At 40.6% G+C, this 19,409-nt stretch overlaps 1 protein-coding gene and 1 non-coding gene across 2 annotated transcripts in view; one reads left to right on the forward strand and one right to left on the reverse strand.

The window, feature by feature from the left end:
* The first annotated feature begins 2,174 nt into the window (after positions 1–2,174).
* Positions 2,175–2,292, forward strand: LOC147912008 (U5 spliceosomal RNA). The gene has a single exon (XR_015550792.1). It is a non-coding gene; the product is annotated as a U5 spliceosomal RNA (small nuclear RNA).
* A 7,063-nt stretch (positions 2,293–9,355) lies between these two features.
* The window catches only part of SYAP1 (synapse associated protein 1), a 30,511-nt gene continuing 20,457 nt past the window's right edge, over positions 9,356–19,409 (reverse strand). The window contains exons 6-9 of the mRNA XM_004435159.3: positions 15,052–15,200; positions 13,345–13,403; positions 12,748–12,895; positions 9,356–10,321 (exon numbers count right to left, since the gene is read on the reverse strand). Coding sequence (XP_004435216.1) covers positions 10,194–10,321; positions 12,748–12,895; positions 13,345–13,403; positions 15,052–15,200 — 484 coding nt within the window. The 3' untranslated portion in view covers positions 9,356–10,193. The remainder of the gene's footprint in view (positions 10,322–12,747; positions 12,896–13,344; positions 13,404–15,051; positions 15,201–19,409) is intronic.

Here is a 19,409-nt window from a genome sequence, read left to right on the forward strand (position 1 = left end):
GAATGTGGGCAGAAGAGACATGTGTCACTTCTGAGCAGAAGCTTGAGGGTCATCTCTGGTTAGCTACACCCACTTCTCCTCTGGTTTGAGACTGATGTCCCAGACAGGGACTGCTCCATCCCCTGGGTCCTGGGGAGAAGAGGAAGCACAGAGCTACAGCCAACCCATGAGGGACACATAACATGAGTGAGAAATGTTCATTGTTGGAGGCCAGTGAGGTATTGGGGTTGTTTGTTACCACTGCATAACTTAACCTGGGTGACATACAAAGGGGTAACCCAGAAAAGAGAGAAATATGCATCCAGGAAAAGGGACCCAAAAGGAAAAAGGAGAAGGGAGACCCTGCCTGGAGAGAGCAAACGACCAGACTGGAGGAGGAAGACATAGGATTCCTGGAGGAAGTAGATAAAAAGACTAAATTACCTGAGGCGTTGGAATGTATTGAGAGGAGAGTAAGATTTCTAGCAGAGACTCTGGAAAAGAATTGGGTGTATAGGAAAAGTATAGGTGTATAGGAAATCAAGCAAATAAAAACATAAGGTGATTATTGACTCAGAGACAAAAAAAGTTGAACAAGAAAAGTACTGTATTCATAGGACACTATATGACTAGGTTGTGAATAATATTCACATGGAAATAATGTAAAAAAGATTAAATTAACAAAATTAAAATATAACTATATCAGGAGGATGGTGATGGGGAAGTGTGTGTGTGTGCATGCGCACATGCTGGAAAAGTTTCTTTAATTCTTTCATAATTTTCTCCTCTCCATTTTGTTTTCTTTTTCTGGATTTTCTTTAGCTAGATGTTGTACCTTCTGGAATGATCCCCTAATTTTTATCTTTTTTCTCCTATTTTTCTACATCCTATTTTGCTCTACTTTCTAGAAGATGGTCTCAATTTTGTCTTCAAATGAAGTTTTGAATTATGCCATCATATTTTAATTCTCTAGATCTCTTTCTTATTCTCTGAATAAGTTCTTTTTCTATAGCATACTGTTATTTTTTTCATGGATGAGATACTTTCTAATATCTCACTCCAGATATTAGAGTTTTTGTTTTAAGTTCATTATAACGTTTCTCATTAACCTTTCTCCTAATGGTTTTAAAGATTTTATTTATTTTTATTTTTTTAAAGATTTTATTTATTTTATTTTCTCCTAATGGTTTTAGCATCATTCATGATTATTGACTAGATCTTTACTTCACTTGGCCTTGCAAAATGCTACTTTTTGTATTTATTAGCTGGAATTCTTTTATAAAGAAGAATTTTCCCTCATCGACACTTTGTATCATTGACTCTTCTTCAGAGCTCCTATATTTTGAACAGAGTAAGCAAAGGGCAAAAGAATAGCCAAGACAATTCGTGAAGAGTAAATGATCTGTCCATCAAAAGGAACCAGGACTCCTTGGAGAAATACCTGATTCCAGGTCTGGGGCAGAAATATAAAAGATGAGTATAAGATATCTTGTCATCTTGTGTGTGTAGATGCCGAAAAACAAGAAAGCTCTCAAAGACTGCTAGGGTTGAGTCAAAAAGACTCAAGGACCTACTTGGAGAAGCTCCTGTTGGCCTAAGATAGGACAATTTAAGCATCAATAAAGATAAAAACCGCAATGGATAGACACACATCAAATATATTTAAACCCATCGGTTCATAAGGATACTTAACCAACCCCTGGTTTAGAGCCTCAACAATGGGATTAAATATATTTTTGTAATTTATCTTTTATGTTTCATTTAACATAGTGTGACTCTCTCATGTCCAATACAGAGCTCCGACATCTTTTTCTTAAGCGACAACAAAATCCTTTAATTCCAAAGCAATCACACTCAGAGCCTCGATGAACAAAACAGATGGCATCAGGGTCCCAGGTAGACTTGGGACTGGTCCTTTCCCTGCCAAGCAGGCTTCAGAGGAGCTCGGCAGCTACAGTGTAAATCTCCAGGGCGATGACTCAGCTTTCATTTGCATAACAATAGTGTACTGCACGCAATATATTTTCAAGTTAAAAGCAGTAGGTTTCCTTTAAACCTATGATTTCAAAGAATGAGATGTTTCTTTTCCCAATTGATTGAAAGAGCTGCTGCAGGCTCTTGAGCTGGGCTTAACTTCACCCTCAGTGTACCAGGAGTGGTAGTTCCCTGGCAATTGTCTCTCCAGTAGCGATGCTATATTCATGTTTCTCTTCAGAACGCATAAATCTTTCGCCTTTTACTAAAGATTTCCGTGGAGAGAAACAAGCTTGAATCTTGATTGAATTTTTTCAGGCCTTGTGCAGTGACAGGGCTGATATTTATGTGTAATAATAATAGATCCTTGGATAGTTTTGGTTTCCTGTTTGGTGGTGGTGGTTGTTGTCTTTAGGTATAGATAAAGCTCCTGTTTTCTTACTCCTGTAATGTGTGACTTCCATGTAGTCGTATAGTTTTATCTGTATTTTAAGCTTATGTAGGTTAAGTCTTTCTGTTCTTTTCAGTCTTGGTTTTTTTCCTTTCATTTTTTACTTATTTATTCTGTTTTTTTGGTAACGAAGATTGGCCCTGAGCTAACATCTGTGCCCATCTTCCTGTATTTTGTATGTGGGATACCTCCACAGCAGGGCTTGATGAGCTAGTTTGTATGTCCATGTCTGGGATCTGAACCCGTGAACCCTGGGCCACTGAAGCCTAGTGCGTGAACTTAACCACTATGCCACTGGGCTGGCCCCCCTGGGTCTTGCTTTTTTTTTTTTTTTTTTGCTCAACATTTGTATTTGTGAGATTCATAGATTCACTCACATTACTGTGTGTGGCTGTTCTTTGGTCTTCTCTGTGGTATCACGCAATTATATTTCCATTCTATGTGATGGATATTTGAGTTGGGTGCAGCCTATTAGAACACTATTATGGACATTCTTGCACATATCACCTAGTTGCATAAGGGTGTATCCTTCTATGTATCTTCCATTTTACCAAGTAATGGTAACTTTCCTCATAAGTAGTTATATGATTTTATACTCCCTAGGAGAGGAATTGCTGGTCAAAGAGAAGTGCATATTCAACTTTTCATTTAACTAATGCCAATTTTTGCCTTTTTCCAAAGAGATTGTAGCAGTGTACACTCTCGCCAGTGTTATGTCAATGTTCCCTTTGTTTCACATGCTCACCAACTTTTGCTATTTTCAGACTTACATTTTTGACCATCTGGTGGGTGTGAAATCCATCACTTAAAATATTTGCATATAGAGCCAGCCCTGGTGGCCTAGTGGTTAAGTTTGGTGTGCTCTGCTTCAGCGGCCTAGGTTCAGTTCCCAGGCACAGACCTTCACCACTCGTCTGTCAGTGGCCATGCTGTGGTGGCAGCTTACACACACACACACAAAAGAGGAAGATTGGCAACAGATGTTAGCTCTGGGTGAATCTTCCTCAGCCAAAAGAAAATTTACATATAATTCCCATGTATGGATGAGCCATCACTTGTTCAAATCAAGATTCTGGTGTAGGGCATGTAGGTAGTTTCCAATTTTTCTGTTTTATAATCAAAGCAGCACTTGTCCAATTCCTCAGAATAAGTTCCACAAGTGGAAATGCTGGACTAAATGTTCCAGTATTTAATTTTTTTTTTTTTAAAGATTTTATTTATTTTTATTTTTTCCCCCCAAAGCCCCAGTAGATAGTTGTATGTCATAGCTGCACATCCTTCTAGTTGCTGTACGTGGGACGCGGCCTCAGCATGGCTGGAGAAGCGGTGAGTCCGTGCGCGCCCGGAATCCGAACCCGGGCCGCCAGCAGCGGAGCACGCGCACTTAAACACTAAGCCACGGTGCCGGCCAATTTCTTTATTTTTTTAATTTTTTTTTATTTTTCCCCCAAAGCTCCAGTAGATAGTTGTATGTCATAGTTGCACATCCTTCTAGTTGCTGTATGTGGGACGCAGCCTCAGCATGGCCGGAGAAGTGGTGCATCGGTGCGCGCCTGGGATCCGAACCCGGGCCGCCAGCAGCGGAGCGCGTGCACTTAACCACTAAGCCACGGGGCCGGCCCAGCAGCATTTAATTTTTGATCCATATCACCCAACACCATTTGGAAAGATTTTACAATTTTACATTCCCATCCACGGTATTTGCGTTCCTTTCCCCCCATACCCTTGTTAAAAGTAGATTAAAAAAAATTTTTTTTAATCTAAATGATGCATGTACTTAATTTAAAAGTTAAATGACACAAGGCTTTCAGAACAGCAAACCCCTGACTTGTCCTTCTCCATCCCCAATTCCCACTTCCCAGGAACCATCATTTTAAACTCTTAGCAGTTTCATCTGTTGGCTTCTATATCTCACAATAACATGCTTATACCACTCTTTCTTGATTTTCAGTTTTAAATTGTGGCAGAGACTTCTACTTGCCCACTCTGATACCACTTTTTCCTCGGCCTTCAGAGGTAGCGCACCTCTGGAATTCCTGAGCTTTCCCAGGGTTCTGAAGCATCCAAATGTCCTTGTCACCACCTGGCTGCTGTTGCCTGCTCTCCTGTTTTTGTTGCTGTGAATGTATACCTTTTCTTTTTATTCTTTTACTGTCATTTAGTGAGGTTTGCAGATGGAATGGAGATAATTGCATATATTTAATCTGCTGGATTCAATCTGAAAGCCCAAGATATACATTTCAGAAAAATTTAAAAACTACTTCAAAAACAGAATTAAAATCTTATCTATTTTACAAAGTCCTCTCTCTCTTTTTTTTTTTTGCTGAGGAAGATTCACCCTGAGCTAACTTCTGTTGCCAATCTTCCTCTTTTTGCTTGAGGAAGATTCACCCTGAGCTAACATCTGTGCCCATCTTCTTCTATTTTGTATGTGGGTCACTGCCACAGCATGGCAGCTGACGAGTGGTGTAGGTCCACGCCTGGGAACCAAACCCAGGCCACTAAAGCAGAGTGTGCCGAACTTAACCACCAGGCCACAAGGCCAGCCCCAAAGGCCTCTCTTAAAATAGGATAACATTTAGGATGTGGGATGGACTTTAAAAAACATGCAATTCCATCCTTTTGTTTTTCTAAGGAAGCAGCTGAGTGCCCTCTAGTTGAGTATCTTGCCCAAGCAAATCTGACTTTTCCTTCAGGTCTCTTGCCTCTGGGCTCAGTGCTTTGCAACCCTGGCTGCCCAGCAGAATGATTTAGGGAGTTTATTGAAAAATCCTATGTCCTGGGCCACAACCTGGGCCAATTAGTCTCTCTGGGGGTGGGGCTTGGGCATCATTTTCAAAGCTCCCAGGTGGTTCTCAAGTGCAGCAGGATCACTGCGCTAAGCCAAGAGAGTCAGTCACTGGCTTAGCCCATTTCTAAAAGCATGATAATATGGACAGTAAGGCATCCATCCCATGTAATTACTTTTGTGTGTTGTCCAAATTTTGGATAGTGTCTATTTTCATGCCTTAATTTCACGAGCATGCATTCTGTTAATTTTGCTAGTGGCATTAATACTTTGTTCCATACTCATTTGGTAGAGGTACACAATTTAGCTGAGTTCTCACATCACATTTATACCCTGTAGTGTCTCCATGAAAGAGTTACAATTGTCAAGTGATGTGGCCATTTTGCTATATCTGGATTTTTGCATTGTCTGAGTGCAGTAATGGCAGAGAAGAATATTATGCACTTAATGGCTATCATCATTCTAGTGTGGATACTTTAGTAGCAGTCACTCAAATCCTCCATTATGATGAATTGATGTATCATCTCCATTAGGTCACAGGCTTAATTTTTTCCCCGGCTTTATTGAGAACAGGCTTAATTCTTAGAGGAGCTGATTAACTTTGTTGAGTTTTAGCTCTAGCCAGCAGAAAGCATCGTCAGTGCTCATTATGGTTATCAGGAATGAATGAGAGAGATCAATATATCTCATCACTACCAGAGGAGGGAAAATCCCACAATAGCTTTAGAGGAAAAGACCTACTGACTGGCTTAGAAAGAACTTTTATTATGAAGGACAGCCTACTGCATTTGAGTAGAACTCTATGGTGAAAGTAAAACGTGTTCTTAAAACTCAATACTATCTCAAGGCAGTTTTCTATTTTTTTGTGTGAGGAAGACTGGCTCTGAGCTAACATCTGTGTCAGTCTTCCCCTATTTTGTATGTGGGATGCTGCCACGGCATGGCTTGATGAGCAGTGTGTAGGTCTGTGCCCAGGATCTGAACCCGTGAACCCCAGGCCATCAAAGCAGAGCATGGGAACTTAACCACTACACCACTGGGCCCACCGCAGGCAGTTTTAATTCTATCAATAGGGGCCTACATACCAGATAACTTTGAAATATTTATAAGTCCTCTTTACCAGAATAGAATTTTTAGTTATTCAGGAAAAACCATTGTAACATATCTTACCACTAAAAGTGAGGTTTATTTATTCAGAACAAAGTGTAATATAGTTTTTCATATTGGAAATAAATCAGGATGCATTGAATAAATACTGTAAAAAAAAATCATAGTTTAACAACTGAAATCATAAATGGCTTTATTTAAACAAAACCCTTAGTGTGAAGACCAGATAAACAATATGATGATTTATGAGACAGATATAACTGCATGTGATTAAAGCTTCATGAGTATGTATTTATCATCTGTTATGACTCATTAGTTTTCTCTCTAAGCACCATCTTTTTTGGGTACTGTAACATGCATTTTGTAATTTTATTTTCTTATCCACGTAATCTGTGGAAGTAATCATTTATTAAAATGGCCTGTTTTCCCCCCAATAAAACTAGTTATATAAACTATATCAAAGTTTCTACCACTTATATTTTTAAAAGCTGAAAAATAAATTTGCTAAAATTAAATGCACCTGATTTTCATAGTTGAAAAATGTTTATCTTTACTTAAAAATGGAGGGAAAATCTCACTATGACCAGGACGAGCAACCATATCAAACTATTTAAACTATAGAAGCACATTCAGAGTCCTGGTTTTTACACCAAAACAGTCAAAGAGGCAAAAAATATATATATATTACAAGTTGGATGTGATCATAAGTTTTCTTTTGGTAAATCTTTAAAATGTCCTAAAAATCCTATTTGTGGGGCCAGCCCAGTGGCATAGCGGTTAAGTGCACACACTCCGCTTCGGTGACCCGGGGTTTGGATCCCAGGTGTGCACCGACGCACCGCTTGTCAAGCCATGCTGTGGCGGCGTCCCATATAAAGTGGAGGAAGATGGGCACGGATGTTAGCCCAGGGCCAGTCTTCCTCAGCAAAAAGAGGAGGATTGGCAGATGTTAGCTCAGGGCTGATCTTCCTCACAAAAAAAAAAAAAATCCTATTTGTGACAATATTTTGATGGTGGAAAACCATCTTGGTTACAGTAGGACATCTGAAAGCATGAAAGCACTGTGAGTACAAGGATAATTGCTGCTTTATCTCCTAAAAGATAAGCTCCTCTGGTTTAACTCTTCAAAAATTACAAATTGAGATTTCCCATTTCGTATAAGAAGTTACCACTTCTGAGTACAAGGAGATTGTGACATTGTAACCAAGTCTGCTGCTGCATCAGCTGAGGATTTTACTAGCTTGCCATAAACTGCTGTAACAGCAGATAAACGGATAGTGTTAATTTTTGTATTAACTCCATGCACCTAAAATGGGCTCCATGCTCTGTTACCTTTTAAACTGTTTTTGTTATTTGATTTCACGTGCCTAAACATGCCACACACGGCACCATCCAACCTTTACAGCCTTTAGGGCACATCAGCTCTCTAATGCCACCCAAGAACCTCAGAGAAAGCTTGCGAATGTGTAAAGTGTTCTCAGAGAACATGTAAAGTCTCAAAAAAAAGGTTCTGAGCAAGCCTTATCTCTGTGCTTCATAGTGTCATCATTTTCCTTCGAGATGTGTGCTATCAGAAATATCTGATTTAGCAGGATTATTTGTGGTCCCCCTGGGGATTTGGTTCCTCTTTATTTGGCAACACGGAAAGGGAAGTTGGCAGTCAGTACTGACTGGCACAACAGAGGAGGCACCTGTACCGCCAACTAGAAAGACTGTCATCCAAGGACGCTAGTGAAAGGGTCCAGAAACCTCGGCTGCCCTGAGCACATTATTAGTACATTAGTCCAGCACGTCTCAAACTGTCAAGTCCATTCTAATCCCTGGGGGTCTTGGTAACATGCAGATCCTCAGCCAACAGGTCTGCAGCAGGATCTGAGACCCTGCATTTCTAACAAACTTCCAGGGTAGGCCACTGACGCTGGTTCCTGAGCCACACTCTGGGTAGTGAGGTATAATCCCCATAGTGCGATGGAGTATGTTCATATTCTAACCTTTTATGAAGCTTACGTGTTTTTATGCTCAGTATATCTTGTTGGCTAACCCCCAGGTATGTAATAAACACTTAGAAATTTTCCACCAAACATGGTTACAAATTATTCTGCCCTTTAAAGGAATAACACTTCAGTTACTTGTATAATTTACAAAAGCAGAACATTTTACTCCTTGATGAAACCATAAAACTATAGCATATCTGTATTTTTATGCTGTGTATAAAATCTTATTTTATCCTTTTATTTTCACAGGGCAATGAACAATTAAGTTGTTTTTAGACACAGTAAGAGTATTATGTAAAACTGATAGTAACAACAGTAACATATTTTGTCATTTTAGTTTTTTTACTTTCTCTGAAACTTTTATATTTATTCAACATTCATCAATAAGAATTTTAGTGCATATACTAAGAGCCAAGCTGTCATGATCAGAACTGTCATATTCTGATCTACTTACATCTAGGATTTTTAGCTACTTAAAAACATTTAACATAGTTCTTTCCCTCTAGCAAACTCTATTTAAAAGAAAAGTCAAACTTTTCCCTTCGATAGGATTATTTTAGAAGTTGCCAGTCATCATCGCTGAACCTAAACTGGGTAATCGGCAACTGCAGCACCACAAAGTGGAAATCTCTTGATAATGGGGTCAGTGGTTTAATAAAATATGTGAGTTTACTGCTAAAACCCAAGTAATCCCAGGCTGACAGTCTGGCTCATTCAAATGTGCGTATCCCAAACTACAAACAAGAGTAATGCTGGGACCCACACCCATTTCTCCTGTTGACTATACCTTTGCCAGAGGACCATGGGCTAATTTTTATGGGGTTAAGAATACAAATATGTACATTTTCCTTATAAAGAATTGTCTTAATTGTATTTCCCTTTAAGAAATAAAGGCTCCTTGAAAAATACGAAAGTTTCAGGAAGCAAATGCCTTGGAAGTGTTCTGACACTAAGCCACCTTATTCTTTTAAAATAACCATATTCTATGAACATGGGTGTGCTGGTGTAGCAGAATACAAGTAGGATTGATCAGTGAAGTTCCATAAGTTGTACTCAGAGGAACACAATTTTATAAAGACAGTTTAATTAAGACAAACAAAGCTAAAACATTTATATGTGGTGATGATTTAAACAAGAATAAGAGACTTTAAGGTGAACAGGCTTCTGAAGGTTATCAATACAAAAAGGATGAAAGGCCCTGCTTTCTACAAAAACTCTGATGTGCGATTTAGGAAAATATTATTGAATGTGGTATAGTTTAAAAAAATAACAAACAAGAAAGAAACAAAAGGCCCTGGAGAAAAACATTTTTGTACAGTATTTCTCAATGTCAAATTGTGTGATGTTTATACCATTACAATCAACATAATTATTTTATCTTTTGGCTTCCAGATGGAATTTTAGAAAATAACCTAGCAAGAAAATAGTCCTGAAAGTGCTTCCTCTTAAGTTCTTTGGTATAATTTGGTCATTTTGATAGTTATCAACCCATTGAGTAAGTACTTTAACATACATGTATCAACGAAAATGCAACAAGAAGTACAAATGCTTAGAAAACCACAATTGAAGAATAAATCACATTTTTGACCTCATGGAAAACAGAACTCAAAAAGTTTACTTGTGTTTCTGTTGCAAAGACATCCATACTAACTAGAAGAACATCTCCAACTAGATTTACATTAAAGAAATATTACATAAAACATCCCTTTTTGATTATTAGACTAACTGTTCTATATACTTTTTTTTAAGTAGAAGAGGCAAGTTTCAGCTTGAAAAAAGAATAATTTTGAATTTCATAAAGTTATACTCTTTTGTGCCTTCTGATTCAGCAAGTGTCGCCATCTAGAATTTCACGTCAGTTACACAAGGTTAAGGATTATTCTTTTATTTCAGGAAACAGCTAATTTTCCTCCTGCAGCATTTTCTCTATTTCCTTATCCCAGTTTTCATCTCGTTTCTCTGATTCTGTCACCACTTCGTATTCTTGAAGTTCCTGTTGTAGTTCTTTTTCCCAATCTGCAGAATCCTCTAAGAGAAACAAACGAGAAGGAAAAGATTCTCTCTGAATGCATAATGCTGGTTTTAACAATTCAGTTGACTATAATTACCTATGTAAGTCCTAGCCATGGTATTTTTTTAACATCTCAGGCTTCCTTACTGTGTGTGCTCAGGAAAACTGAACACATTTTAACAGTGACCAAAGAGAAATATGATTAGAAAGATAAATTTCTTAAACATAGAAGCAAAGGTATTATGTCATCATAAATTTTGGGTGTTATTTTGCTTTACCTACGCCTCTGCTTTTCCTTATGTTTAAATGGATAACTGATAACTAATATTTGGTTGCAATTTGATTTTTGTTTTTTGTGTGTGAGGAAGATCAGCCCTGAGCTAACATCCATGCCAATCCTCCTCTTTTTTTTGCTGAGGAAGACTGGCCCTGGGCTAATATCTGTGCCCAGCTTCCTCCACTTTATATGGGACGCCACCACAGCATGGCCTGACAAGCGGTACATCAGTGTGTGCCCGGGATCTGAACCCGGGCCGCCAGCAGCGGAGCGTGCACACTTAACCGCTACGCCACAGGGCTGGCCTCGGTTGCAATTTAATTTTTACTAGTACCGATGATGACGATAGCAAAAACAGCTAACGTTTCTTGAGCATTCACTGAGCCAGGCACTGGGCTACCTGCCTTCTACATAGCACTCTTTGTTTCCATCCTTAGAACAATCCATGGACGAGATACACTATTGCACACATTTTACAGGTGGGGAAATGGAGGCATAGAGAGGTTAAGTGACTTGCTCCAGATCACACAGCTTGATTGCAACAGACATACGGATGGAACTAGATCTGCAGGCTCCACAGTCTGTGCTTAACCAGGTTAGCAGCAGTCTCCCTAAAGTGGCAACAGCTACCAGGACCTGAAGTCAGGCGGTCTCCTGCCAAAGGCTGGCCCCCTGTGTGGGCTCCATCTGAGCTCTCACACCAGTCTTCCGTGTTCAGATTTAGAGCTGCAACTTTCCACTTGGACACTCAATATACCTCTGTATGTCTGTGTGTGTGTGTACACGTACGTATGTATGTCTAGGATAAGGCATCGGCTATGTAGTGTTATAAAATAGTGAGAAAACAGACCGGCTATTTAAAAAGTAAAGCTAAAATCCATTTTCATCTTTCAAAAACAAATTTTAAACTAGCAGCTATAGAGAAAACAAAAACCAAATGTTTTCAATCTTTTTGCAGCAGTGACCTCAAGGGAAAAGACATCGTGTGTTGCGTAGCAAATCACCAATTTCACAAATATTTACTAGGTGCTCACTGGGTGCTACGCTCCATGTTAGGTACCGTGGGAGATAACAAGACAAGTCACAACTGCCCTTGAGGAACTTACAATTTAGCTGGGGGGCCAAGACAACTCATACATAAAAGAATATTAAGTGGTTCAAATTATAACTAGGGCAGGAATTCAGAGAAAGAACAGCTCATTTGGAGCAGCCAGCTGGCACCTTATGAGTCCTGACCCAGGGATCCTTCCAGTCTCCTGTGGGGCCTCTGCTACTAGTCACGCCAGCAAAAAGGGAGCCAGTGCAGTCTGCTCTAGCTATTGCCCACAACACATGGGGCTCACGCCGCCTTCATCTGCAGTGGCCAGCAGCCATCTTTATCAGAAAACAGATGGGGTGGGAGGGGTCTGAGGGGCCTGGTGAGCCCAGGTTGTCACTTCCCCACTCACTTCTCTTTCCCCCACAGCTCCCCGCTCCTCCTTCCTTCCCAATTCTCTCCTCCAGAGTCCCTCCGCAGTGTGCAAACAGGGTTCCGCTTCACCTCCGGGAGCACCTTGCCGTGCTTTCTGCACAACTGTGGGAACAACTGGCTTCCTGAACACACTGGAAGTCTCAGATGGCTTTGTGAAATACTCTTTATTTGATGATGATTAACCCAAGCCTTTGCTTTTCATCCAGTAGAAAGCCAGTCCCCCCAATCTATACCTTTTTTCTAAATGATTTTTTTAAAGGCAGCCTGCTCCTTCCCAGAAGTGATGCTCTTGTGGCACACAGCAGCTGGGAAAATAATTTTCTACATACAAGTACCAACCTAAGCAGGAGGGCAGCTTTTAAAGCAGAAGGCCAGAGGGCAGCATCTCTAAGTGAAAGGGCGTGCACACTTCCTCACCCGTTCCTGGCCACATGTCCATGGGGCTGAGGTGCCTTGGACAAATCACTTATCCTCTCTGGCTCTTAGTTTCTCCTCTCTAAGCTTCTGTGCATGCTTAGGGCAAATGGACATGAGGTCTGGTCAAGTGTGCTAGAATCCACCTTCTAGTGGGGAACAGAGAAGCAATTCTGCTGCAAAAGTTACAATATACTTTTGTATATCTGCTTCAGAATAACAACTTTCTACAATCAACTTTGGGACCGGGGAAGAGAACAGTTGTTTGTTTGTTTTTTTACCTTCTAGTACGGCTGTCTCCTCCTCCTTTTTGTTAAGCACCAGTTGCTCCATTTCCTTTCTCAAATCCTCCTGATCTAAGTTACAGGCATCAAAGGCATCACTGACAAACTCAGAAACACCTGGGCTGGTAGAAATCTCCTCTTCATCCTGAAATGCAACAAATGAGCTCAGAAAATGGTTTTCTGACATTTATGTGCTAGATAGAGCTCTGGTTTATAGTCATCTCACAATTTAATGCAGCATCATTTTCGGTTCCTTCCTCTGCTTGTCGAATGCTCACTGCTCTCCAACCTTCTAACCTGCACAGTTGCTTGGTAACTAAATGAGTTACCACCTGAATCTATTATGCTCACACAGTTTGGATCGCTCCACTCATTCTGTCCAATTCCTGATGAGCACATCTAGAATTACTTATGCCAGGGAATTGCCTCACGTCTCAGCTCTAGGTCCTTAAATATTCAAGTACCAGACCCCTCTTCTGCAGAACAGATAAGCCCCGTATTCATAAGTAGTTTGAAATGGTATCTGAGATAGTTAACACAGAGTTACTTCATTTCCAGACATCAACTACTAGGTACAACATAAAACTGTATTACCTCTTGAGTTTTAAGCTGAGATTTGATTACGACAGGTGGCGTTTTGGGCCGTACTGCCTCTAAGAAGTGAGAATAAAAGAGACAATTGCTTGATTCAATTCTGAATACATATTATAATAACAACTAAAATATCCACAAGTATGACGATACTAAATAATTCTCAGAAATGGGCTTTTATGTTATGCTTTCGGTTTTTCTTAAGTTATTACAAGAAATAGCCAGGTAAAACCATCTCAACCTCTTTCTTTTGGGGATATTTTTTATATGTCATCATATTCGATGCCCTTTAGATGTCCTGCAGGAAATAAATTTTGACTTCAGTGTTAGCAAAATTCATTAAAGGATAGTTCTGCTCTTTCTTTTAGGATAACGAGAATTAAGGTATTTAGCAAGTTTCCCTTCCGTCACGAATGCTAGAAAGCACAAAGTAAAGGGCACTGCTCAGTCCCAGCTTCTCCTCTTTCTCATGGGCCGCATTTTCTAATCCACCTTACTAGATGTGCAGTCTTTACTGAACCCTGTCTGAAGTCCATTTTGTTATACAGGCAGTATCTGGTAAAATGGAATTTTCCAACAAAATTAATAAAAAGAAACACAAAGAATGGTAGACAATTGGGATTCATATTAACATCTATATGCAAAATGGTAAATTTTACTGTGTAGAGCAACTTCACTACATTTCCTTGACCCTAAATGCAGTGTCAGGTCCTTTCCTAGCGGTCTGTACAACCTGTGCCTAGGACACATTGTTTGGCATAATCATTTAAAATTCCATGCATGGTTAAGTCTCCAGTTGTAATTAGTACCCTATACACAGCAGGTATTCATTAAACATTAAAAATATGACACAAAATACATTTCTTATTTTAATTATTTTTACAGTTGTGAAATCGTTGCTGATATTATAAACACTTTCCTCAACAAACCAGAGGTAAACTGTCACAATAAGAGTCAAATGTGTAATGTAACAGTGGCCAGCTTGGAGCTGGATATTTGTTACTTGGAGTGGAACGGAGCTTAGTTCTGCTCTACAGACTACAGTACTGGGGAGACATCAGGTTGAACAGAAGACTGAGAAACAAAGAAAAGGGGTAGACTGAATCGGTGAAGGACAGAAGGTATAGTAAGAGGCAAGGAAAGAGATGGGAAGATGACTGGTGATCGAGGGAGGAATAAAAAGGAAGAAATAAAAAACTGAAGCATGAGTCGAGTCGGCTAAGGAGCAATGCCCCTGCCCGTTTTCTGATAATAAAAGAAGACTTGAGCATCCATGGTTGTCAGTTAATTTCTTTAACTTTGACTTCTGTTCTTAACTCCACTTTAAGTCCATGTTCATGTAATGTATTTGATCTGGATTTGATTAGAAAGATGGATGGCAGTGAAAAATGACTTTTTATATTGTTTTATCCATAATTCAAATTTCTTTAAAGGAAAAATAAAATGTTTGCTTCCTGGCTTAAAAAAAAAAAAAAACTGAAGCACAAAAAGATACCAAAGTAAAGGAAAGCTTGCGGAAGAGGTGTGAGCGGGGTCAGAGAGAGGGCAACAAGAGAAGAATGAATATTTCCTCTGGAAAGAAGAGAATTTTCCATAAGATGACAATGACATTTCTGGTACATACAAGATGACAAGCTCATCAGAGTCTCTAAGTTAAGAATATTTTTAAAGTAACTCTCTTTTTCAGAGTGAAGTTTCCTCTGAATATACCTGTCAGTGGCAACTCCTCCTCTCTGCCGTGGCTCTTCTCCTCCTTTCCGGCGGCCTGCTGCTGGGCCGCCAGGGCCGTGAGCTGGGCCGACTGCTTAATCAGGGAGACACGGTAAAAGTAGTTCCGCCAGAACACTTCTTCCTTCACGCTTTTAAAGACAAACAACACCACGTTTGAGAATGCAGGCATACAAATGCACGCAGTGGTTATCTGTTGCAGTGGAGACTGGAATAGATGGTTTTTAGGGGCATTTTCAAATCCAAGTGAGGCCAAAGGAGATTCTCATTTGCTTTCTAATTGAAAGCTGAATAACAGGATAAAAAGAACAGCTATCTTCTCCACAGCACCAAAAGACAACTTACAGAACACCAGTGACACCTCAGGGATTTTAACGATACCAATACTGCCTTCAGCAGAGGAAAACAGGGTGCTGCTGTGAAAGCAGCATAATCAACCTGGGAGATTGGAAGCGGAGCCAGGACTCCACCAATTATTTGCTGTTTACTGAAGGATTAAGTGCTTTCAAGCAGTGAGAAGAAAGGATTGTGGGTGTTGTTCCTTATGAAAGGAAATGTTTGGCAGTTCGCAAACAACTAGCAATCAGTAAGAGTTAGCAATGAGGTGGGAGAAGGTTGATAAAAAGACTGAAGTGCAGTTCAACCTGAGAACTCTCAGTGGTTCTCACACTTGTCTGCATATGAGAATCACCTGGGATGGGGTGTTGGTGTGCAAGTGGGGTAAGGTAAGTGTCCACACAGGGGGGTGGCCTGGAATGGGGAGGGAGAGCCTGAGCAGGGGAGGAGGTGGTGGTAAAAATGGAAGATTGGTTACACATGGGGGGATGGATCATTAAGTAAAAATATTACAGATATGGAAACCAGGTTTCTCAGCATCAGAGAAGGGAGTTACAAACACTCAAAGGGAAAATTCTAGAATGATCCCTGTCATGAGGTATCACTATGAACACATGGTTTTCATTCAATAGAGATGCAAATAAGTGCATGTGTATGTACACCAGCACACACATATTTTCTAGCTCTGTCCACTGAGTGGGCCAAGGAGTAGTGACACCCCAAGAGCAATGAGCATGCCTAACACTCAGATCTTGGTTTCTAAACACCATTTTCCACTAAAAGGAATCAAAGCTCCCGGGATAAATGGCTGATGCCAGGGGTACAGCAGGGAAAGAACAAGATGATCCTGGACTATCTTATGCCAGAAAGCAAGGAAATGCTCAAAAAATGATGGGCATTGAGTCAAAAGAACACAGAAGCCAGCTTGAATGAGCTCCCACTGGCCAAATTGGTGACAACTTGGGCATTAAAATAAATAATGATAGTAATGAATTCTAACAATTGTGTAAAACAGGACCATGCGTCCATACAGATATAAATAAATACACGAATACATTGTAAGACTGAAGATGAATGGAATTTTTAGAGTTTCAAAGTACCTCCCCAGGAAAATACTTATTAATTTCAAAGAAGAAAGGAGTAACTTCACAGTCAAGAAGCCTGGCAGAAACCACCTTCATTAAGTGACCAAAGAATGGACAGTAATGGGACAAAATGGCAGTGTGTGCCACCTGATAGGATGCAACAGACTCAAGGAGACTGATGAGACATGCAACACGTGAGTCTGAACTGGATCCTTTAGCTAAAAAGGATATTACTGGGCCAAATGGTAAAAAACCTGAATAGGGCCTGAGAATTAGATGGTAATAATGCAAAAGTGACTGTTTCCTGACTTGGATGGTTACATCATGGTTATGTAGAATCCTTGTTTGTAGGAAATACACACTAAATTATTCAAGGGTGATGGGGCATCAGGTCTTGGATGATTCAGAAAAGAGTTCTTTCTACTGTACTTCTAATCTTTCCTTAAGTTGGTGATTGTTTCAAAATAATAATAATAAAAAACACTGATGACTGTGCTCACCTCAGAGCAATTAAATAAAAATCTCAAGGGTGGAAACAAAGCAAGATTCAACAAAAAACATAAAACGCACAACCCCCCCCAACCAAGGACAGCCAAGGAACGGCTTTAGTGACCTGCAGAGTATGTGCGGGGGAGGGGGACTGCCTGGAGGAATTGTTCACTTTGTGTTCCAAAAACATTTTGCTAATGAAATGACAAAAGGGTAGGGGCTGGCCCTGTGGCTTAGTGGTTAACGGTTAAGTGCGCGCGCTCCGCTACTGGCGGCCCGGGTTCGGATCCCGGGCACGCACCGACGCACCGCTTCTCCGGCCATGCTGAGGCCGCGTCCCACATACAGCAACTAGAAGGATGTGCAACTATGACATACAACTATCTACTGGGGCTTTGGGGATAAAAAGGAGGAGGATTGGCAATAGATGTTAGCTCAGAGCCGGTCTTCCTCAGCAAAAAGAGGAGGATTAGCATGGATGTTAGCTCAGGGCTGATCTTCCTCACAAAAAAAAAAAAAAAAAAGAAATGACAAAAGGGTAGGAGGATGCCTCTTTACCCCCTGGTTTACTAGAAGGGATGCAGGTTCTTAGAATGGGGGTAAAGTTGAGGAAGAAAGCATGACAGAAAAAGACTGAAGGAGTAGAATAAAATCAGTGAGAACGAAGAGAAAATCCTGAGACCCAGGCTTGTGAACAAGGACAAGGCTTGCCTTAGATAAGACATCAAAATACACGGTTGTCACATCTGTGAATGGCAAAGCTGGGCCAGGAAGCTAGCTTTTTAAGTGACAGAGGCAAAATGCAAGATTATCTACATAAGCTAGGCTAGGTAACAAGACGATACGCTGCTAGATGCGACCCATCTTTTCTTTCATAAATTCCAGCCACATTTACCGAGTGCCACACACATCAGGCCCCAGGCTAGGTGCCGGGGGAATTCTGGGATGAATAAAGACAAGTTGTCTGCCAACAGAGACGGTCACAGGAATAATAATGACCTCTTACTTGTTAAATTCTCACTACGTGCCAAGCACATTTCCCAAACTCACGTGGCCTCATAATATCTCTCAGAAATAGTTCGGCAGGAGGGAGACCTGGCTTAACAGGGGTTCAAGGGGTCATGGCCGATCACAAGTTTAGCTGAGCAAACAATGGTAGGCTGCAGCTGCTAGAAGAGCTAATGCAATCTTACGCTGCATTAAAGAGCAACATAAGATACACTACAGCGTGCCCTTCTGCAATTAGACAACACATTGTATTCACTTTGGGGAACTCACCTCGATGGTGAGGGGGTACAGAGATTAAACCACCTTGGGAAGAAATGAAGGAACTGGGCTGTTTACCCAGATAAGTTCATGGTCTTAAACAGGAACATCACAGCTATACAAAAGTGAGATTAGCCTTCCCATGAGGTAGTGAGCTGCCTGAATATTTTCAAGGTCACTTGTAATTTTGAGCTCTACAAAATGTCCAACATGAAAGAGGTGTTCTATCTATCTACAGTGGATCATGGGCAATGATTGCTCTCTTAAAGACAAACACCTGGGTTGTTGTCTAGAGTCTCTCCCTCTTGATGTAAGTGGAAGCACTGCAGACTTTCTGGAGAAAGTCACAATGCAGATGACACACTAAAGGTTCTGAGAAGCCGTCTGATAAAGAAAACCATCGAATGCAGCACCTCCCAAATGCTTATCTGACCACTTATGCTTTCACGGACTATTTTATTTTATTTTTTTTATAATTTATTTATTTATTTATTTATTTTTTCCCCCCAAAGCCCCAGCAGATAGTTGTGTGTCATAGTTGCATATCCTTCTAGTTGCTGTATGTGGGACGTGGCCTCAGCATGGCCGGAGAAGCAGTGCGTCGGTGTGCGCCCGGGGTCCGAACCCGAGCCGCCAGCAGGGGAGCGCGCGCATTTAACCACTAAGCCACTGGGCCGGCCCATCACGGACTATTTTAAGGCAGTAATATGCTGTGAGCACCCTCTGGGAAACAATGGGCATATGTCACAGTTCAAGGCTGGAAGGGGCTGGTGATTTTCCTACTGTCGTCAGAGTGAAGGCCTCAGAGGGTGTCTGTGACGCACCAGCAGGGCCCTGTCACATGCCAGCACTGCTGTCATTGGGAAGTGCTAACACACTAAAAGGCGTTTTGAAATACAGAGCAAGTGTTGTTTTGGTCTGTTTTCTAAATTGTTCCTGGTTAATGATGGTTTCTGTTCAGCAAAAGTTTCTCAAATGATAAAGATGCACTTCTGTATGCCAGAAAGGAAAAGACCAGAAGTCCTAGATGTGTGTGTGATGGCTCATTTTTGTTTTATTATGGAAATTTCAACAAAAGTGGAGAGACTAGAATGAAGAGCTGCCATGAACCCATGACCTAACTCCAACAATTATCAGCATTTGCCAATCATGTGTCATGCCACT

The sequence above is a fragment of the Ceratotherium simum genome, chromosome X, assembly GCF_057802395.1.
Source record: "Ceratotherium simum simum isolate JZ-2026a chromosome X, ASM5780239v1, whole genome shotgun sequence".
NCBI classification, from domain to species: domain Eukaryota; kingdom Metazoa; phylum Chordata; class Mammalia; order Perissodactyla; family Rhinocerotidae; genus Ceratotherium; species Ceratotherium simum.